The sequence below is a fragment of the Necator americanus genome, chromosome IV, assembly GCF_031761385.1.
Source record: "Necator americanus strain Aroian chromosome IV, whole genome shotgun sequence".
NCBI classification, from domain to species: Eukaryota; Metazoa; Nematoda; class Chromadorea; order Rhabditida; family Ancylostomatidae; genus Necator; species Necator americanus.
In genome coordinates, this window is record NC_087374.1 from 22,901,331 (window position 1) to 22,924,062 (window position 22,732).

General features: G+C 42.4%; 4 protein-coding genes across 5 annotated transcripts; 1 reads left to right on the forward strand and 3 right to left on the reverse strand.

The window, feature by feature from the left end:
- Positions 1 to 31: 31 nt before the first annotated feature.
- RB195_002411 (uncharacterized protein) lies at positions 32 to 2,122 on the reverse strand (the record flags this gene model as incomplete). The annotated part of the gene is made up of 1 exon (XM_064199659.1): positions 32 to 2,122. One exon carries the CDS (start codon positions 2,120 to 2,122, stop codon positions 32 to 34), a length of 2,091 nt encoding a protein of 696 aa, XP_064055540.1.
- Positions 2,123 to 3,608: 1,486 nt separating this feature from the next.
- Positions 3,609 to 6,152, forward strand: RB195_002412 (uncharacterized protein; the record flags this gene model as incomplete). The annotated part of the gene is made up of 2 exons (XM_064199660.1): positions 3,609 to 3,776; positions 5,952 to 6,152. The coding sequence occupies 2 exons, from the start codon at positions 3,609 to 3,611 to the stop codon at positions 6,150 to 6,152; spliced, it is 369 nt and encodes a 122-aa protein (XP_064055541.1).
- Positions 6,153 to 6,432: 280 nt separating this feature from the next.
- RB195_002413 (uncharacterized protein) lies at positions 6,433 to 9,693 on the reverse strand (the record flags this gene model as incomplete). 2 transcript variants are annotated; one of them, XM_064199662.1, is made up of 4 exons in its annotated part: positions 6,433 to 7,092; positions 7,166 to 7,258; positions 7,391 to 7,529; positions 7,595 to 7,773. In XM_064199662.1, the coding sequence occupies 4 exons, from the start codon at positions 7,771 to 7,773 to the stop codon at positions 6,433 to 6,435; spliced, it is 1,071 nt and encodes a 356-aa protein (XP_064055543.1). The 2 variants fall into 2 exon arrangements, with proteins under 2 accessions (XP_064055543.1, XP_064055542.1); XM_064199661.1 differs by lacking the exons at positions 7,166 to 7,258; positions 7,595 to 7,773 and adding an exon at positions 9,612 to 9,693 and having other exon boundaries at positions 7,391 to 7,488.
- Positions 9,694 to 9,888: 195 nt separating this feature from the next.
- RB195_002414 (uncharacterized protein) lies at positions 9,889 to 21,423 on the reverse strand (the record flags this gene model as incomplete). The annotated part of the gene is made up of 8 exons (XM_064199663.1): positions 9,889 to 10,041; positions 12,760 to 12,923; positions 12,981 to 13,146; positions 14,740 to 14,919; positions 15,700 to 15,808; positions 19,081 to 19,220; positions 20,507 to 20,582; positions 21,284 to 21,423. 8 exons carry the CDS (start codon positions 21,421 to 21,423, stop codon positions 9,889 to 9,891), a joined length of 1,128 nt encoding a protein of 375 aa, XP_064055544.1.
- Between the last annotated feature and the right edge of the window lie 1,309 nt (positions 21,424 to 22,732).

Sequence of the window (22,732 nt, forward strand, 5' to 3'; positions counted from 1 at the left end):
GGCGAAATGAACTTTCGAAAGAAATCTTCCATCAACACGTATGCCCCTTTCTTCCCAGGATAGTGATTTCATTGTCCATTGCAATGCACCCGTAAAACTTCGGCGATATAGTATCGCCTTGTCGTATCCCCTTTCCAATGGGTATGGCGAGAGGGCGGTGGAAAAGCTGTATCCTAGTCGTGCATCGTTCGTAGCAATTGGCTAATGTCCTCACATACGACGCGTCCACACCTTGATCGACCAGCGCTGACAGTATTGCATTCGTTTCTACGCTGTCAAAGGCTTTCTCATAGTCGACGAAGGTTAGAACAAGAGGCAGGCGGTATTCCCGGCAAACCTCTATGACTCTCGACACGGTCTGGATGTGGTCCAAGCAGCTGAAGCCTTGGCGGAATCCAGCTTGTTCTTGAGGCTGGGCTTCATCCAGCGTCCTAGATATGCGTGCGAGGATGATCTTGGTGAATACTTTGTATAACACGCTCAGCAAGCATATCGGACAGTAGTTCCGAAGGTCCTCTCGATCACCTTTCTTATGGATAAGAACGGTTCGCGAGGTCTTCCACTGGTCTGGGATCCTTTCTTTCTGAAGGTAGGATGTCATGTGCGCTGCTAAGATTACATGAAGCGGATGGCCACCAGCCCGAAGAAAGTCTGTTGATATAAAATCAGGTCCGGGGGCTGTGCCAGGTTTCATGCTCTTGATAGCGACTCGTACTTCCGAAGGGAGAATCCGTGGTGGAGCTTCGCCAGTGAGGATGATTGGGCTTGACACAGGAGTTGATGAACGGAAAAGGTTCGAGGAGAACCTCTCCGTAATGATTTCCATCTCACGACGAGAAGACGTGCGAGTCCCGTCTTCGCTCAGCAAGGTTGCTAGCGGAATATTATATTCGCGGAGATCCCTGCGGCACTTCTTTAGACTCGTTCTTCTTTGTGCTGCTTCTAGAATCTTCTTCTGCCTGTACTTCAAAAGATCCTCCTGCAACGCTTTTCTGCAGCTAGTGTTTGCTACTAACCGCTCAATGTGCGATGCATTCGGATCAAGCCTCAAAGCCCTTCTTCTTCCTAACAATTCCTTGGTGGTCTTCGAAATTCGATCCAAGTTTGTCGTGCGCGACTTCGAGGCACGTTCAGCACAGGCTCGTAATCCTCTGAGCAGCATCTCGTAGTCCACGTTTGGGTCCTCCTCGATGTGCCGGTCACCTTGGGACAAGGAGTCCTCGAGTACGCAATCGTCGTAGACGACTTCTTTTCTCCTTTGTTGCCAATAGCAGATGTTCTTTTCCATCGTGTGGCTAAGTCGTATTTTCGCACGAAGGAGACGGTGATCAGAACCACTACAAAAGGATGGTACTACTGAGACGTCAAGTAGACACCACCTCCGGTTGGTGAGTATGTGGTCGATCTCCGCACGAGTCGCGCCATTGGGCGATTCCCATGTCCACCGACGATGATCTTTTTTCATGAAAAGAGAGTTCCCATGAAAGAGGCGAGCGGCGGACAACAGTCCGGCGAGACGATTGCCATTTTCATTCCGGTCCCCTAGTCCAAATCTTCCAATCCTGTATTCCTCTTCTGTGGCCTTTCCTAGTTTTGCGTTGAAGTCTCCGACAACGAATTTGTAAAAGGACTTCTCGTTGTGGACTACTTCCTCCAGCTCCTCGTAAAACGCGTCCAATTCGGAATCATCAGCTGCTGATGTTGGTGAATAGCAGTTGATGATACTGATGGATTTTTGCCACAGGCGGAGGCGAAGAATGGCCAGACGAGGTGACAGGATCTCGTGAGAATCGACGAGATGGACGACAGATGGGTGCACAACGAAACCAACACCGCCTACATTTCGCGATGGAACCTTCTCTCCACGAATGACGAGTGTACCGTCCTTCATCTGTCGTACGTCGCTCCTTCTGCACTTGGTCTCCTGCAGAGCAATCACGTGAAATTTGATACGCTCTGCAGCTCCGAGAAGGGCATGCAGGTCGGCGTCTGTGGAAACTGTTCTCGCGTTGTAAGTACACAGTCTGAGACAGTCTCCATGGCGAGTGCGTGTGTCGCCTTGGTCCAGAATCAATGACGTCCTGAGCAACCTGAGATTTGATCGCCTCTCACCGGTCGCCATACCGTCCGACGTCTGAGACAGTAGGGCCCAGTGTGCAGGGTACTGAGGCAGTGAATATGCTGGAGTGGCAAAGAGACTTTTCCCCAAACTAAGCAGCCATGCCACGGCGAGCTTAGCTTTCACCACAGGTCGTCGCCCAACCTATATGGATCGAGGAACCACCTTACGACATTTTGCCAAGACGGTGGTGAATCTTAGCAGTGATTTACTCTTAGCTAGGCTTCCGATTCCGAGAAGTCGGAATGTCGGATGTGTCGAACTCCTTCTCAGCTTGGGAGACCCTGCCGGAGGACGAACCTCCGCTGTGCATCGCAGTTCGACGCCCAGTGTCACCTCCACGCCACTATGAGGCGGTAAACCGTTGTGGAGGGCTTTCAAATTGTATCTATATTATTCTGACATCGAATGTGTGTTTGTAGCTGATGGTAGAATATTCTCCAAATGTAGAATTGACGCATTTGGAAGGAAAACTGGAAGTCCGGCTGGAAGTGGAACCGAAAGTGTGAAGTCCGGCTTTAGCCGAACATTCAGACTGGTGTAATATATAATGTGTGTATGTGTGTATGTGTGTGTTTGTGTGTGTGTGCGGTGTATGTGTGTGTGAGGTGTATGTGTGTGTGTGTGTGTGTGTGTGTGTGTGTGTGTGTGTGTGTGTGTGTGTGTGTGTGTGTGTGTGTGTGTGTGTGTGTGTGTGTGTGTGTTTTGGTGCGCCAGCGCTAGATAGCTATTATATGGGGTGGACAGGTCCATTGGCGTTGGATTGGTGCGCCGGCGCATAGTATCCATAAAATGAGGTATGACGGGTCGCACAACGTCGAATTCCTGTGTCATGGTGTAGAAGTATCGCACAGTAACTTCGTCTGCATGTCGCAAAAGGTAAATGGGACGTCACAAACGTTACATAGTCATTCCACTTTTCGCGTTGCTTTTCACCTCTACAACTCCTCCGTTCTTCAGAAAGTGGAAATATGAATGCTAACTGCCACTTATACAGTAGCCAACTGTTTACTTGATCTGATGTGAAACGCTATCTTTATCAGTAAGATGATGACGTTCACTTCATTTTATTTGAAACATCATTCTGTGATAACTGTTAGAGGAAATCAGAGGGAAAGCTGTACTTTGAGTAATCATTCCAAGTCGTGTCTATATTAGACTGGTATCGAAATAGCGCTTAAAGGTGAAGTTTGTATGTTCTCCAAATGTAGAACTGACACGTTTAAAAAGAAAACTATGAATCTTTGGCCTAAGTTTCCTTTAAGAAAAAGAAGAAGACATTGTTAGAAAATCACAATTCTAATTTTACAGAAAATGCCACTATTATTAATTTATTTTCATTAGTCATTGATGTCGAGAGAAGCGAACACCAGAGAAAGTCTGAAATCCGCCTTTAGCCGGACGTGTAGACTGGTATTATGTAAGGACTCTACCGCCTGTATACACATAACATATGTGGCTCCCTCTTCCTTGCCTATTTCACCATATAATGGCCGAACATTCCACCCATATTCGACACGTATTCCTTTACGAGTTCGAATCTGGCCACCCCGCTGCTGAAGGTCATCGAAACTTAAGTCAAGTATTCGGCACTGAAGCCCCTTCTGAGCGGTCTGTGCGTTCCAGCGCTTTAAAGCCGGAAACAAGAAACTCGAAGGTGAGTCTCATTTTGGTCGACCGAAAAGATGTCATCAACCTGAGACAAACGGAAGCGGAACACACCTGCAGAGGAATAGACAGGAATGAAAAGCAACACATGCAGTTGTCACGGTTATGAAAGTATTCATTCATTTCCCGACAAATCTCCTTGGAATTATTGCGCAGTACTGCTGCGCCCATGGTGATTTCAATTTTTGCACCGCGCAGTTCCAAGCGCTTTCTATCGTTGGCGCATCAATTCTGCGCCACGGGACCCACCTTATCCTATTTTCCCACTTTCTGGTGCCGTCGCACCAATTCGACGCCGTAGGACCAGTCTCTCTGCTCTCTGAAATTTCGTTCCACATATACACACGCGTGACAGACTACGCCCACCGTCTTATAGCACGATATCCCCTCCTTTTATACCGTTATAACATCGACGCTTTTTTCGTCTTCTTCCCCAACAGTGGACATAAATTGGTGTGACAGTGCCAGATAACGTGAATCTTACGTCTGATCACGAACACGGCTAGCTCCTACTAAAGCGAATGTTTGAATGGGTGTATAATTTCTGGAGAATTCTTCTGGCAAGCATGATGAATGTAACCTGTAGAGGAGCAGACATACGGAGAACATCTTGGTAGTTCGCACTGCAAGCAATCCATCTCATCATATTTCAATGCTCCCTGTAGTCGGCGCAGTATGGCCAGAATCTGTCTTACCGAATACTCTTACCGCCAGCACTCCTCTGAAGTCGTGCGACCCGTCTTACACCTCATCATTCCCTCTCTCTCAACTTTCTGGTACCAGAGCATCTGTACGACGCCCTGAATAAGTTGCGCAGGCCTCTGGGCTAAACATGCCAAACAGGGGCCATCGGGCAGGTACCACCCAATCCTACTGCTTTCTGACATAGGCACACCAATCTTTGCACCAGAGTTGGAGTCGAACCCGCCTCAACACACCATATTCTGACACTGGCGCATCTCTCTGATGCTGAAAGATCCTTTCCACCTTTCTCAGTGCTCTCCAGCGTGGACGCACAATCTGACGTTGTAAGACTTGTACCACTGCATTTTTCTGTCTTCTGGCGCTGCCTCAGCATAATGAAACTCGCTTTACTGCCCTCTGACGCCAATACGCCAACATTTGACTTCGTGGGACCCTTCCTAACCCGACCTCATTGTTCCGGGTGTCTATGTTTGGGATCTCACTTTAAAAACGGCTAAAAATACAAGTAGAAGCGGAAATCTGTAGAGAAAGAAGTAGAAGTCCTTTACACAACATGAAAAATCGGAGCATTGGAAATTTTTATAATTCTTAGCAATAAAAAAAAGACATACGGAACGGAGCAAACATAATCATTATAGAAAATCAGCAACGAGAACAAGCCTTTCTTTGCGAAATTCTGAAAAGTTTAAAACAAAAAAAGGAAAGCAAGGTTCTAATCTGATGCTAGGATTGAACGCATGACAAACTTTTACATTTAACTTTTTTGTGCCTAACTGAAACTCTTAAACATCATGACATGTTTAAGAGATTTAGAAATTTAGAAATGTAAGTGATATTTTGAAATGATTTGTTACAGCAAAAAGACTTGCGGGAAAAATTCGTCATAAAAGGCATTGGCCAGAGAAAGATCATAAAACACAATTTATCAGTTTTTGAGTTTTGTAGAAGAAAGGTGCTCCACCTTTGAGAAGATTCAGAAATAAAATGTTTCGAAGAATGCGATTAGTTTGTGATTTGTGGATGCACTAAACAAAAAAGTTTAAGCTATCCGTATAATCTAAGTACTGATCACTTTTACTGATTGTTAAAATTCGAATTGACTATGCTCATGAAGCTTTTCCTAGTGTATAACTAAAAGTACCCTAATCTTTAAGGTGTTTTTCATGAACTCCTCCTTTTTTGACAGTGGTGAAGTGGAAGATTCCTCGCATGCCAAACAGGTGGCGCTGGATCGCTCCCACCTATGAAAAGATTTTCATCTTTATGGAATCATCTTTTCGTCACACGCAGACAAACACACACACACTTATTTTATTGTATTTGTATTTTTATCATTTTCATTCATTCATCCGTATTCTATTCATAGTTTCCAAGAATTATAATAACAGCTATTTTCCACTTTGATTTCAAAAACTAGGCACTACCTGCTTTTCATGTACTTCTTTTTCTTTTTGTTCAGGTGAATCTTCTCTACCACGAACCACGAGCGCACGAAATTTCACAATTTTTCGAGGTGCTGCAACTGCTCACCACCGGCGAACGTTACCTTCTGATGAGAGCCGACAAAGACAGACATTCGCTTAATATGCACTTATTCTTCGTTAATACTTACAGACCGTATTGTATGGACAGATATTTACGGATGTACACCTATGACTAGATGTGTTTACATTTTAGATCAAGTAAAAATTTGTAGATTTCAATCAAGAGACCAATTCAATCAATATTCGCCGTTCATGTTATCAAAGTGTGTAAAAGGACAAAGCGTCTGGCGTTAATCAATCCACTTGAGATGCGCCACCATTCAGTTTTCAATTCAGAATCGTTTACGAACTTGTGACTGGGCTGTACGGTGACTAGCGGGGGCCAGCCGGTGATCACCTTGATCGCCTTGACACCCATTGTTCTTCGAACTGGTCGAGCGGGCGCCAGTAATCCGTTCATTTGTCGCAATTGCGTTCCAGAGTCGTCTCATGGCTTCTCCTTCCGCGTGGGACACGAACAGCATTGAACTTTTCCTTAAAGGACTCTGTGAAGAAGTCTGACCATTGGATTTGCGGTCTTCCTGTAGCGCGCTTAATATCGCGTGGAACCCAGTCGCTCACGGCTCTGGTCCAACGATTGCCGTTAAATCGCACCACGTGTCCGGTCCACATTATTTTACTAAACTTAGCAAATGCGACGGCGTCTGTGGTCTTTGACCGCTGACGTAGGACAGAACTTCGAATGCCGTCCTTTACTTGCGCAAAGAGAGATACTCCTGGCATCACTCTTTCGATTAGGCGTTCAATGACGCTAACTGCATCTTCTTCCTGCTTGCGAAGTGAAGAGGTCTCTGAAGCATAGGTCAATACAGGAAGTACTGTGGTGTTGAAGAGGTGAGCACGGAGCCGGGTGTCCCTGGTCTTCTTCACTACATCCTCGATGCTCTTATACGCTCCCCAAGCTGCTCGTTTCCTCCTGCCCAGCTCGGGGTAAGGTCTTTCATCATGTTCATTTTCCGACACATGCAAACGTAGCTGGTGCACACGGATATGTTCGTTCCGTTGAGCGTGAATGGGGCATCCGTTGCTCATGAACATCATCTTTTGCAGATTCAGCTGAAGACCGATATATCTACATGTTTTGTCAAACTCGGTCAGACCGTTCAGTTTGGCTGATGCTAAATGTTACCAGAACGACGTTATCAGCAGAGCGCAGATAGTGTAGCTGCCGACCATTAACCTTCATTCCCATGTCGTCCCATTTCAGCTTTCGCATTGCGTTCTCAAGGGTGGCTGTTAATATTTTAGGTGAGATTGAATCACCCTATCGCACCCCTCTCTTCACGTCAATGATGATATTCTGGAAGAATGGCAAAATTCTTGCCGTGAATTTACTGTACAACTCTCAAATTACCTTTATGTACTGAGTAGGGACACCCTGGTTGTCCAAAGCCTCCATGACCGCTTCTGTCTCAAGTGAGTCAAAGGCCTTCTTTAAGTCGACAAAGGAATCTGAATCCCTTTCAAAACCTTGCTTGCTCGCATCGGCTGTCCTTCATCCGAGACTTTTTCAGTGCTATTAAAGATCACTCTTGTAAAGAGCTTTTAGATGACGGACAGTAAACAGATTGGGCGATAGCTGGTGATGTCATGTGGATCTCCCTTCTTATACATCACCGCGGTCTCGCTGGTTTTCCACTGTTTGGGGAATTCGCATTCGCAGAGGTTGCGCGTGAAGAGTCCCGACAGAGTGTTGGTGAGAACTGGTGGAAGATTCTTCAGATTTTCTGATCTCATCCTGCTGGGACCGTGTGCCGTACGATTTCTTACCGATAACATGCGTACTTCGGACAGGAGAACGTCTGGAATGACATGTCCGTCTTCCTTTAGATGGTGAAAAGGCAAGTGGACATGACTGTCGAAGAGATCAGAGTAGAAGTCAGAGACAATTTTCTTTATTCCACTTCTCGATGCAGTGGCTCCGAAGAGCAGTCATGATCGTCTTGCGATTGGCGAATTCTCTACGGGCATAGCGGATGCTTTTCCCCGCCTCTGCAGCTTCAGCCAGCACTTCTGCTCTTCTCTCTTTGAGGTCTTCCTTTATAGCCTCTCTGCAAAGCCTTGCGAGCTCGGACATGAGTTCTTGGTTCCCTGCGGCTCATGCTGCTCTACACTGGCGTATCAGCTCATGGGTTTCAAGAGACAGGCGCCTCTTGGTGGTTTTAGAACTCTGACCCTTCCTCATGCAGTAATGAAGATGTTCAAGGAGCCGATCGTATTCCTCGCCGATGCTATTCATTGCAGAATCTCCCCAAAAGCCGGCTAGCGTGGCAGATGGCAAAGATCTCAGCTAGTGATAGTTTTATTGTTCGCTCTCTCAACTTCGCTGGTTTCTCTTCTCCCCGAGTAAATGAAAACCCTCCCTGGAGTAGGCGATGGCCCGATCCCGTACAAAATTTTGGCACAACAGCGAAATCCGTCAAGCAAAAACTCCACTAACTCCTTTGCTGTCACCAACTCCACCAACTCCTCTGCTGTCGCATTTTCCTAAGAACAATACTTCTCCACTTTCATATACGGCGTTGAGAGGGTGGCGTCGTCTCGTCATCGGTTAGTCCGATGACGTCGTACTTAAACTTCCTGGCTTGTATCATCAGATCTTCAATAGCCGCATCCGATGCAAGTGTACGGGCATTATAAGTACATATGTATAGTCATTCTAGTCCTTCACCCAGGGACGCGACTTGCGACTAATCGGCTGTGATCCCTCTAGTGAGGGAGATCCGTGGCCGATAATCAAATCATTGTTTTTATCTCGAAGACAAGTCTGGTACCAATTTATCGACCACGGAGCGATGAAAAAAAGATGAGATGAAAATTGAAAATGTTAGGTTGGGATGAAACTTTTAAGAAGTTTTCTTATTCTGATCAAGAACGGGGCGGGTTGAACTGGTAAAATCGTAACCGCTGTCACTTTTGCTGGTGTGTAAACAAGTAATGGATAAGAGAAAAAACAGCTGAGAAACAGAATTGGATTGTTTTGCCTTTGAGAACAAATGTGCGGTGAAGGGGAGGAGTAATTTGACCCCGAGCCCCATGTTTTCATCACTTTTGATCCTCTGAGATGTCGGATGGTCCCGTTGAGCTTCCCTGCTACGGTCAAAAGCGCTTTTAAACAAAAGCAGATGGTGATGTGTAATCAGGCCACGGCAGCTCCCCACGTATTGATGTGCTCCGATCTGGGCGCGGCTATTCTACATACACAAAAGATATATAAAAGATAAGAAAGAATTAACGGATGATACGCAATTACGTACATCTCTTCCCGCTCTAACCACATTCGCATTGACATCAGGTCATTTTTGCACAGTTTTTGTCAATATTTGTTCAAAAACGTATGTGTGTTTTTTCAGGGATTCAGGAACCTTTCGTCCAACTAATGATACAAAAGCCACACTTCGGTATTAAGACAAGTTTGTTTCTTCCAATCTAAAGCTGAAGACAACAAAAACATTTATTCCTTCATGAAATATAGACAACCGCAGAGAGTATTTGCTCATTACAATACCCGTGAAGAAATAAAGCTTTTTATGGAATGAATTAATATGTAAAAAACATTAAAGCTAGTTTTGTACCCGTCATTAAGAAAATGATTGCATTGATTTGATAGCAGTAATTCCTCAGCTTAAGTTCTGCATCCAAGGACAACCGTAGCATTAAATTTTGGCGAAAACTAGGATTTACATTAAGCTTTCTGACCACCAAGAACTGAGGAAATAAACACCAAGTTAAGGATTAAAAGTGTATTAAGGCATGACAGTGCGATGAGGAATACTCATACTTTGGGAAATGCTGTAAACATAACGCTCACTAAGGGATATTTACATTTTTCGGCAATTTTTAACTTCAAATTCAACAAATGGCAATGGTACTATGTCTTTTCGCATAGCTTCTATCAGAGAGAAGAGCTGTACTTGGTTGATCTCTTTCGTGGACAGTCAGTAGCAAAGAGATCCACGGATTTTCAAGCCGTTCACTGCATCTTCGTGGAGTTGCCTCGATTTTCTGGAAAAAAGAAAGCGTTTGAGTTCTTCTCTTGAAACAAGAAAATGAAGTTGGAGCGCATATGAGTTCGATTGCTACCTGCTCGCGGTTACCCCTGCTTAAACTAAATGCAGTCAGTGGATTGAGTATACGTAGAGCACTGGGCAGATAGGGCTATATAACCTGCACAGTTATAATGCCCAGGTTAGTCAGAAAATGCAACAAGGTGCTGTTGTCCAGCACAGTGACAAATCCCTACCCAAGTAGTTCAGAAACCTGGAGGACCCTGAGATAACCACTCTCCGTTTCGTTTCTTGAACTGCCGGATATTGTCGACCTCATTTTCGACTCGGGTCGTCCGGTGTCAACACGCAGTTCACGCCAGACAGCAGTTCTCGCAGGATATACAACCACGACGAATGGATGGAATCTGTGCGAGGTGTAGATCACGAAGGTCGGTCAAAGCTGTGTTCAAAGCATCGCCTCGGCGAAGACGGGCAAAAACGTCGGGGGAGAATGATGCGCCGCCGATTGAATCAAGCACGTCAAGACAATCTCGAAGTGCTCCAACAAATCACTTAACGATAGATTTAACTAATTTCATAATTAAGAAGTGATCAAGAAATAGAGACGGTTCAAAAGTTTTGTATTTGAGGGAAACACACCTCGAATCTGATGTGGTGGGGGAATCTTCTGGAAAAGCTAGAAACGGGTTCGTAGGTGGCGTTTCTTTTATGAGGATTAGGAAGAGATGAGCGGAACCACCCCGAGTCCAGCAATCCACAACCCCATCTCTAGTTTTTCTCGCAGATTCCTTCACCAAAATTCGCAGATTGCTCCCTCTAAAGCATCTAGAGAAGCTATAAAATGAACAACAGGGACGAATAACATCAAAAATCGAAGGTCGGGAATAGAAATACTCTTAATAAATACTCTTAGCGTTTAAAATGTTACGATTTCAAAAACAAGAATAGTAGTTCAATCAAAAGGATTTAGATTTACAGAGTTCCTTGCATTGACTAAAATCTATCCCTCAGAAACAAAGTTCGGCGCAAAATGTTAGGTTGCGCTGAATGGCACTGGATAGCAATTTTACAAAGTGACTCGGCAAAAAAACAGACCCTGCAAGTTGCACAGAATCCATTCAAATGTGACGTTTTACATCCGAGAGATCAAAGATGCACCAGGAAAAGGACAGGGCAGCAAACAAAGTGCGATAGGACCGTCGAAACGCTTTTGAGTAACGTAAATATGAAGAGATAGAAAAGTTTGTGGGTGATGTGGTACGCGCAAAGGAACAAAAAACCATCTTGTATCATCCCAGAGATCCTAGAGATCTGTAGGATCCTCATTTTCCGCCTGCTCACTTTCCAAAAACTGCAAAAACTTTACAGTTCTTTTGAAACTGTCACACAGAAAAGTTGAAAAGTTCGACTTTCAATGAACCTCGGCATACTTGAATTTATATTATCCTACAGGTGTAGTGGACCTGAGGAGAGAAAGGAATCATTAACTTTGGCTCACGAAATTGCTGTTTCGAATGGTTATGAAGTCCGAACGTCTGAAACGAGACGATACCGAAGTGAACGAGCACGGCAAGTAGAAAACCCCACCATAGATAAGATACCTCTCTGCTTTCCTTACATCTCCGATGAAGTGAGCGGTGTCTGAGGAGAGCAGACTTGGATAGCTCCGTTTCGGTCGTTGAAATACCACCGAACAATTTGAAACGTCAATTAGTTCGGAATAGTTTATACGATACCATCTGTACAACACTATATTAACTATTATTATGAACTGTATTATTTGTCCCACAGGTAGATCAGGAGACTGCTTGAGATCCGGGGTAATCTACCTGATTTCTTGCACGAACTGTGACGACGAGTATATCGGTGAAACAGCACGACCGCTGTATGTCCGCATCAAAGAGCACGTGAGCGGCAAGAATAGGTTACGAGGATGGACACCTTTAGGTGCCCATAGAACACAAAAACACGACGGAGCCGATTTTGAAATTAGGGTCCAGGGTTTAGCGCACGAAACTAAAACGTTGGCTGGAAAATCGCTGGAGGCATTTTGGATCCAAGCCAAAAACCCTAAAATGAACCGCAAGGGTGAATGTCTGTCGATAACGCGGGAACTCGCGCCATATCTCGAATGTGCGGTTTGTCCGATCCGAATGTGACATTCGAACCATTCGCCCTCGTGATCGATCAGTCAGCGGTCCATGCTAGGCGTCTCCGATATAAGGTGAGCATTCAGTGTAGTCGCTAAATTTGTGATTGAAAGTAGGCGTGGAGTCTATCAGTTTAGTTGTGGAGAGGTTGGTCGTTTGAATTGTAGATTGAATATCGCCCCTTTCAGGCTCTGAAGAAGGCGATATAGCCGAAACGTTAGCCAATAAATTTGTTTAACAACCTCGTGTACAGCTTATCAAACTCGGTAATATAAATGTCACACAGAAAATTCAGTGATTGCGCTGACAACAGAATGTTCAGCGTTTTTTTTTCGAAAAATTCCTTGAAAAACAATCAATAAACGACCAGGCGATACAAAACATCTGTGGATCTCGGATGCACATGTGGCAGGTTTTAAAGATTAACGGGTGAAGTACCCTCAGACATGAAGTACATAAAGTTCCAGAAGATACGAGGGGAATGTGAAGTGCAGCGCTAACATTACTATGTTGTTCGATATTCGTGAGAAATTTCCAGCATAGTCTCAAACTAAAATGTTTACCTTTTCCACAACTTCACCAAAGAACATCAACGAGAATTGTTGTCGAATTTCCGAACTCGACAGGAAATGTGCTGGACATCTTATGGCGTTTCCTATTACAGCAAGCACAGCGGCGAAATCGGCGGCTAGTCGGAAAAAATCCGGATGATGTACGTGAAGAAAGTCTGGAAAATAATTGTCACCGTCAGCGCTGAAATACCTAGGTTAGCTGAATTCTGTACCTCCATCAAAGTATTCAGTGATGGTCAGATAGACATTCAGAAGATTTGAAATCAAATACGCGGATATGATCACGATCAGTGTGTTGGTGGCTGAGCGTAGATTACGTCGCCGAATTTTCATCACATCCGTTCCCATCGTCAACTCGGTGATGAGTGAACGAAGTTGCTGAAATCAGACTGAGAGAAGATGGGGCTACACATAGTCTGATCGATATGAGGTCGTCCATGATCTACTACCAATTTTCTCGAAACCAGAACATTTGTGGTTTCTGACTCTGATTTTTTAAAACGTTTTTGGAGAACTGCAGCCTAAAATCCCTAAATTGTGACCCCTGCTAGGACAACGATTTGAATTCCTATTATGTGTTTTGTAAACTCAATACTATTTTGTTCATTATTTCTGTTTTAATTGCGCAGTTTGAAAATTTACTCATGGAATATCAGAGGAGAGAAATAATGCGCCTAAATAAAATAGTGTTGCGGAACTGCTGTTATGGGTATATTTTGAATGAGCGTAACTTCTGTCCCTTTCCAGAGCTGAGTGCCGCCCGCACTTCGATATCATTACAAACTTTCAATATAATATATAATATATAATCAATATAATCAATATAATATATATGATAAAACAGTCATGTAAATGCTGTGTGATTAACGAAGTTTTTCCAAACGTTAGCAGATTATATTTTAGGCGAGAAATGTTTGCGACCTCCTGCACTGGTTTCCATTTCCTATCATTTTACTACTCTCTATTCTTCCTTAGTTTGTTTTGATTGGTAAGGTTTTGTGCAGCTGACGCACTGAAAAAAATGTTTGCTAAAAAAAAGGATAAAAGGAAATTTCTGAGGCGCGTTCCTCAAGATCAAACAATAGTTAAAGGCATCACCCCACGAATCTGAGGTGGTGCAGATTTCAAGTGGAGTATTCGTATACGGGATCGTAGATTATGGCGAGGGGGTGATTCCGTTCATTTCTTCCTAATTGCCCTAAAAAACGGCCCGGAAGATACGGCTTCATTCGTTTTGGCGCACCATTTTGTACAAGAGGTTCGATTGGAGCGCGCCAGTCTTGTGCGGCGCCGCATCTTTCGGGCCGTTTTTTTACGGCAATTAGCAAGAAATGTACAGAATCACCCACCTCTCCGTAGTCTCCCATCCCGTATACGAATACTCCATCTGAAATCTGCATCACCTCAGATTCGTGGGGTGATGCCTTTAAATAAGCCAGATAGATACAGTTTTATTGAAATTTTATTCTACCTTTCCGTAGGTTAAAAATGAGTGCGTGTTGTCTCAAATTAGTTCCAAGTAGCACAATTTTTTACTGTGTTATTTTTTGGAACGTATTAGGCTCCATTCGCATGTTGCACTTCTGTATTGAATCCTAGCGCAGGAAATCACGATGATATTACGCTTTCACAAAGATCTGCATCCGATATTACGTTTCTAGCGTGTTTTCCGGCGAAGCAGCATTAGAGTTGTAATATCAACTATAAATTCTTGTAAAATCTTATGGCAAGTGTTTTTGAAAAAGGCTCCATTTCTTCTTCTTTTTCCTCCAGCATCTTCATTTTAAAAAAATCCCGTATTTGTTTTCCAGAGCTTTCAAGATCTCTGTTTTTTTTCTTATCCTCGAAATTTACAATTATTTTCACTATTTTATAAATTTTCAGCTTCATTTCACTTCCGTACTAACTCCTTTTACTATTTTTATTTCCACTCTGTTCTGTTTTTTTTTTCGTAAACCATGCTAAACACACCTGAACATTCTGCTTCCTCAACATCAACACTATTCCTCCATTAAGAAAAATTAACGTGAAAAAAGGAACAAATATTGCAGCCGTGTTGAAAAGTCCGATGTGATAGGAATCCACTCTACGAGTAATGATTTTGAATCGCCGATAGCCAACACATTCATCACGTTCGATTACGGTGATATCCTAGAATAATGGGAGAACATAACAGAGCATAGAACTTAACATTTAAAATCCATTAATTTCTAACGTCTCGGAAATCCATTCATCAAAAAAGCGATGCAATGATTAACCTTCACTGATCAAAATAATATGTGACTGTATAATTACACAAGGTTTCAGAAAACCTCTTAGAAAATTCAACACACTTCAACTTCCCCTTTCTCTTTCAGCACTTCTCATATTTCGTGCAGAAAAAGCCTAAAATGACTTTCATTCTGTCCGGGAACGCTACGGCAGTAACACACGCAATTCTTCGCACGATATTTTGCAAGTGAGAAGTCATTGAGCCCATTCCCGACGGATACACAGACAGACAGACAGACAGATAGACAGACAGGCAGACAGATAGAGAAATAGAGAGAGAGGTGCGACGAAACGATTCTCGTACTGGGCTGGAAGCCTTTTTACAGTTTTCACCGCAATAATCATCGAAGTGCGCGTAAATAGTTACGGGGCCAGTAGCTGATGTTTTATATTGTTTTTGCTGTATTGTAGTAAAAGTTTCTCGTTTCACTGCCAGTTAACCGAAAATAATTACATACAGACCCAATAAAGTCTTAAAAATTTTCATAACTTCTTTAAAGACGATTCTTCCTATTATCAGGTTCCAATTCTTGGACGCTTATATTTAAATGAAGATTTCTTGTGCAACAATCTCATAACTGTACTTTTACTCTAAATTTTTCACCAGCTCCTGCCTTCTCTCTGGATAATCATTTCCTCGAAACATCAGTATTCTCTCACCGCAGTAATATTTTTGATAATAATAGTCATTCCAACGACAAACAGCAGCGCCAACCATCGAGTTTTTCGTTCGAATCCCGTGAATGTCCAATGCTTCGTCATCCCATACCTGTAACTTTTAATGTTTAACGGTTTCGAACGGAACAAGAAATTAATCAGAAAAGTTGCGTTTCGAGTCATTAATGGACGGAGCGCCTGAAGGCAGCACACCACAAATCTGACGTAGTGAGGAAAAAGCTATAGTTGAAGTTGTAGATCGCTGGATCAGCGGTGGTTCCGCTCATCCCTCCCTACTCGTCGTAAAAAAAGCATGGGGACCGTTTTAGATCCTACGAGATACGTTAGAACACCGCTTCATGTGCACGCTCCAGTCCCCTCAGTAGCCACCTCATCGGTTTTACATAAACATGCTGTTGAGAAGACATCACTGATCTCCGACTGCTCGCACTTGGTTGCGGCGCGTGCGCAGGGCTAGCGCTGCAACTGAATTCATCGTGAAAAGCGGCGTCTTCTACGTCGTTTTCTAGGGGAGAGGAGCACCCCGGATCCCGCAATATTCAATCCCATCTCTAGCATTTCCCCCGGATTCCCTCACCACCTCAGATTCGTGGTATGCAGCCTCCAAGTCTAGGAAGTTGAAAGTGTTGGAAAGAAAGGGCAGAAGTTTTGAGGAAACGCAGAGTATCCCCATGCTTTCGATTTTCCCCAATTGACTACTGTTATTGTTCACAAAACAGATAAAAGCTTTTGGTAAAAAATGAACGAAGGCGAACGGAACCTCAATTGTCGAGTGGAGTCATCCAGAAAATTCGATTACCATTTGGCGAAGTTTTGCGCAAAACATCAAATACCTTTTTCTATATTTTTAGTCTTTTAGAAAGAATAATGAGGAAGAATTTTTAGGGACACGTGAGAGGAATGTATAACGTGGCTCATTCTTAGCACAGGGATTGAGTGAATTCTTGTAATAGCCCTAAGAATGATGTGAGGTATATGAATTAATCGGTTGTATTTTTGACAACGAAGAAAAAAGACGCAGAAGAACCTGTTAAAGCAATAATTGTTGTAAGATCACAACAATTTTACATCTGCATTAATAAAAAAAGGAATAGAAAAAAAGAAAACCTTTCTATCAAGTAACAACAATGCAATTTTTTTCGGAATGAATCGTTCAGTTTCTACCTACGCTTTCGCACTTTCGCTTGTTATGACACCAGACTATCAAATAAAAATACGTATGACGTGCAATCGAAAACAACAAAAAAAGAGAGAAAAATCTGGCTACGTATCTCCAAGCATCTCTTCGCGAAGATCTCAAAAAAAAAATTGTACGTAGAATAATGAGGATAATGATTGACGAGTCCGTCAGTTTTTTCACCCTCCTCACTCCGGCCCAAGACAATGGGATCTGCTAAACAAACGATAAAGAAGATGAGTGTTTCCTGAAACGAGCGAATGTTTCCGGTGGTCTCATGGGGACTTTTCAGTCAAACGCGCGGTTCCCTGCGAGCGCCACGAATGCCATGTGTTCACGGCGCTGCTCGCATCATATCTGAGTCGGATTCGAAAGCTGTCCGGTGTGTGAGGAAAGGCAATCGTGAGCAGCAAGAAATTAATGTGGTGTGCTAAGCACCAAAACAATGCTGTAAAGGAATAATGAACACGATCGGAAAAAATACCTACTTCAGTTGATAATTTCTAGACCTTTCAGTTTGATTCCCCTTCTAAGAAGATCAAAAAATAGTAAGGAAGGCAGCAAGTGGCCTGCTCTCCATGAAGTTTAACCTTCTCACAGCTAACAGCTTGGCAGAACTCATCCTCAAAACACCCTCAAAACCGAAAAGACGTCGTATTTCTGGTAAATTCATCTAAAAAATATTTTTACATGATTGTACCTTCCTTCCCTCAGAAAAGGAGTAACGGAGTAAAAATGAGTAAAGGAGTAAAAAGCAGTAGTTAGCACTACTATTTCCGTGAATATCGGTTGTCACTCCGTTATGGAAGATATAGCAGGCCATGGTCGTTAAGAACGGATATGAGGGAAAGGAAAATTCTATTTTATAAGAAATTTGAAGCCCTTTCTCATTCATCCATTAGCTCTCTCATTTGATGGACCATTCATTTTTTTTCAAATCCATCTATATCTATCGAAAAAATGTTTACAACCCCTTTAGCGAAAAAATCGAATATTACCTCACTCATAGGGCCTTAACACACCAAGACAAACCTAATTATCATAATGGAATCAAATGAAGCTTTAAAAGGTGAGTTCAACGGCTAAAACGTGAAAGAATCATAGTGTACATGGGAATACCAACAATTCCAAGAGTTGTGAATTATTTGGAAATCGTACCAGAGCATTTTTTTCAGCACTGTTCACGTTTAAGCGATTTCATAAATTAAAAATCAGACGGAAACTCAGAATCTCGCACCATTTTTGAATCCCAAACCTCAGGAAATCGTTTACTGCAACGATTACTTTCTGTTCTCAGCCTCGGCTGCCAGTCCAGCATCACCTGCACAGCACTTGCACTGGAGAAAAGCAAACGGTGCTCAGGAAACAATTACACTGCATAACCTTCCAAAATGGGCAAAATTGCTGAACAGCTGCAGGTGAACACATCCTTATTTTAGGGAAAAAATGAAAGAGAAAAATTCGCATAGGACACGTATTTCAATGGATGAAATGAGAATAAAATTTCTCTTGAAGTTATATGGCAGCTGCAGTAATTTCTTTAATTTGTTCTGCAGTAATTTTTCTCAAACAACCTTCACACGCAGTTCCAGAGAATTTACATAGAAGAGCGATTTGGAAGAGTCCAGCAAAATTCCCTTGTTTAAGCACTTCAAGTCTAAATGTGTAATTACATGACATGATAAAAAACAAAGATAGAAAAGTACCAAAACGAGATTTCCAGGAAAATTCTTTTCGGCAAGGCAGTGTAGTACGTTTACAGTATGTTAAGCGGGTGGCTCTGGCTTCAGTTGAGAAGGATCAGAGATCAGAGGCCAGGAAGAACTAATTTTTTCCTCTTTGTGTTTTAAAAGTGTTGAGGAGCTGCTGATACAATGTCTATACGTGGGATTTGTGCTTACCTTACCTCAGTTTGGAATCATCTTCCACAATCAAAATGCGTTGGTGGATGTTTTGTTACAGGAATAACAACAGTGGTTTTAAAAGGATTACAATCAAAAATTAGAAAAAAAAGCAAGGTGAAGGTAAAGAATGCGAGGATATTTACTGTATTCCGTACGAAGCGAGTCACGTGGCAACGTTCATGTTTTAGGGCCGAAAGACATTTGGGAATTGTTGAGGAATCCGAATAAGTTGACATAAAAAAGAAGAAATGTGAAGAATAGCAGAGCACAAGAAGAACTCACCGCTCGATGCTAGCCATAATCAGGCAGAAAACCGATGCCATTTTGAATATCTGTGAGAAAAGATACAAAATTGGCATATAGTTCAGCCAGAGCATAAATAGGACGTAGTTGTCGAAGTATTCGGCGTTGACGGGAACGGACTGAAAACGGCTGGTCATCAGTGACGAAAATACATAAAATTAATTCCAGTCAGCAGTAATTATGTTTGCGTGGGTGGAGACCGCAGTATCATGCGGATCTAGGCGCTGGTTGTACGGGCAAATATAGGTGTCGTCACTTATGCATATAACGCGGTGACTATAATTTTTATCTGCTTTTTTCGTTTCTGCTCTTTAGAACTACCCTGACTATGATGTGTGTCTATTCTTTTTTGGTTAAATAAGAACAGTATTATATTTCGATCCGGAAGAAGAGCCTAAAGACGGTCATTTATTTATTTGTTCTGCACATGAGGAAGCGCACTCCGAGGACTTCTTGGAAAATTGTGGGAAATCACTCGAAATTTAAGCTCTTAGTGAGCTCTTAGTGATCTTAGTGAGAAAGCAGTTCCGGTGACGTTGTATGACGAAACGGTTCCTAAATACCCTAGCCACTCTACCAATTCTCTCAAGGCTCTTCATATGCCCAACATGTGTGAATATTTTTTCTGAAATAGGTGGCTCTATGAGAACAGCGCGAACATTTTCTGATTTCATCAGAAAGGGGTGAAGATGAGCTCCGCCTGTTTCAGATGTTCATAATTTTCGTGAAGGTCCAAAATATTATCTGGGATCGCAAGATTACAGTGAAGTTGAATGTGCACACTAACAATGTTGGATAAAAATCCCATCACATTTTTCAAATTTTAAATTTTCAAGAATTAAAACACTCTGAAGTCCCGGAAAGGCGATAAAGAATCTGGGGATACAGTGAAAAGGACTTAAATGTGCGTTTTGATCTCGTTGGCTCACATTTCTTAGATGAATTTTAACATCACAGCAGCCCTAAACTCCTTTCATATTAATTTTTATTTTTGAAAAGAATGCAAGAGATCGTGGAGACGAAAGTCTCCTTTTTATTTTCTCGTCTTCTATTTGCTCGGTCTACTGCTGTTTTTGAGCAAGAAATGTTTGTGCTGTACTAGTCACGCTTGAATCGTGGAATTCGAAACTAATGTCATTGGCTCATGCAATATTTACGATCACAACATCGATGAGTCAATAAAGAGGCGGCGGCCATGGCACGTCTTAATTAAACGAAAAATTGAGAGAATTAATGTATTAAGTCCATCTAAGTAAAAATCAAGACCAAAGTTGGAATAGATCCGCTAAATGGATCTATTCCACCACCAATTTTCCTATTTCTTATTTCCTTACTTATTTCCAGATTTTTACAGGAAATATTGGATAATCCCAAATAGAACTCTTGATAAAAAGTGAATACCAACCAACAATAGAAGAAATGTCGCATCGAAAAGTGTGTCGAACAACGCAACAAATCCAAGGAAGAAGAACGGTGAATGCCTGAAAAGCAATCTGTAGAGGAGAAAGGAGAGAAAAATCTTATCCATGCTGTCTTCAACAGTGGAAAATGTGTTCACACATAGTGCAGAAATTTCCAGCAACTTTTTACGTCCCCACGCTCGTAGGACTAGGAACTACCCGGGATCTCCCCAGAATCAAACAAGAGCTTGAATCTTCAATGAGTGGTTTGTACGGAAGGCGAGCGTTTTTGTAATGCACAACATGACATCACATTCGTTTTACTTTAGTTTCTTGAAGGAAATAAGGCCTGATCTCCTCTAAATTTTAACTTGCATTTATGGTAGGATCGAATTAGTCTAAGTCTAATCGTTATTTTTAAAAATTCAATTAACTCTTGCTCTAAATAGCAGCACCCATGTTTCTATATGACCGCTGCCATATTTGTTTTTGCCGCCATTGTTGAAATGGTTGAGCAAAAAATCCCCTCACTTTTTTCAAAATGAACGAGAATATGGGGCTTGAGGACAGTTGGTTTTCCTTTCCACGGCAAATGTTTTTGTTTTCTCTTTCTTACTCGTACAGCACAACACAAAGCAGTATCAACAACAAGCAACTACGAGTAGTACGATGGGAATTAGTCATGTAGGTAACAAAAGAACACTGAAAGAGCCTTCCACGAAGTCATTCCATTCCTCTCCCATGTGAACGAGTTACCTACGATAACGAACTCAAGAATTCACCTGTAGTTGGCCCTAGTCAAGAAGAGCGTAGCTAGCAAACCATTCGCCAACAATCCGAACAGAGCTAAAGTGCTTCCGAAGACGCCGATCAGAAAGTAGCGTTCGACGATCAGTCGGTCTTCTGACGTGGTCTCGCACATTGCCGTCGTCGATGTAACCCGTTAGTGTCGCCCCTAAACTGCACAAAGTTAGCTAGAAAACCTCTGGTTGCGGAAGTAGACGACTGCGGCATGAAATCCACAAAGGAGCCTGAGCAAGAGACATTTCGGAATCGTTAATTAAGTTGGTAGGCTTCGGTCCTTTGAAATGCATGAAATTATCGTAAAAAGAGATGAAGAGAAAGAGGCAGCGATGTAAAGAAAGTAAGCCCATAAAGGAGAAGTTCACATAGCATCCCAGGAAACCTTGAAACTGTGAACGGAAAAGAATGAGAGAAAACGATCGGAGAATTAAATCCAAGCCGTTCAGTGGCACAAAATAATCTCATTTTTCTGCCCTGAAAAGCTAGTGCTTCAAAAAATTGATACAGCGAAAAGATAGGGGAAAATAATGAGTTCTGTAGATGGTCGTTTGAGGTAGAAAAAGGGGTGAGGACCATTTTCGTGTACTTTTGTCCATTTACTGGAACTTAAAAGCAGCAATAAAGTTTTGTATAGCAGTTGAGACTTCTTCTCCTATTTCTAATACCATTTCTAATATGCGGAATTTGTTAACACAATATTGAAGTTGATTAGAAAAACGTGAAAAAGGGTGAAATCAGTCCAGAAGGAGATCCCTGTAAATCACGCATAGCATGGGGCATATCAAATACTAATGGTGTTCTAAAAATCAGGAAATTGAGGACTGGTGGAATTTGTTCTACTAATAATCGTGTCTGAAATTCGAGTTGCTTTGTTCATTTGTCATCTTTTGGAACAATTTTGTTTTATTTTTTTCTGAATTTCAAGAACATGAATTTTTCTGAATTTCCGTTGGGAACCGAAACTTTTAGGAAAATGAAAGAATAGCAGGAAGAAATTTGAGTATGAAGTAATGATGGCTTGGCTGACCCACACGATTTGAACCGTTTGGAAATAAGTCCCCTTGGTTCCAGAAAAAGAAAGAAAAGGATGACCTCTCCAAGCCCACGTCACCGTTAAGGGTTGTGAATTCTGAGAATAACGGGCAGGAATGTGAGTGATGCTGACCACAAGCAAGTCGAAGGCGTCAAAGTGTTGCCATAAACTTGGTCTCTAATGCTGCTTCAAAAACAGTTATAGGCATAAAAATGCTAGCACTTTGCAGCCGATGCAATGAACAGATGTTCAAAGTGAAATTCTATTAACCAGAGCGGTTTCTGTAAACTCTCACGACTTAAAAAATTGTATCAAATATTCATAACGTCCATAGAGTGAAGAGATGCTGCCCTTTCGCAAAAGCAAAAAGAAAGTTGCTGAAAAAATCCTGACT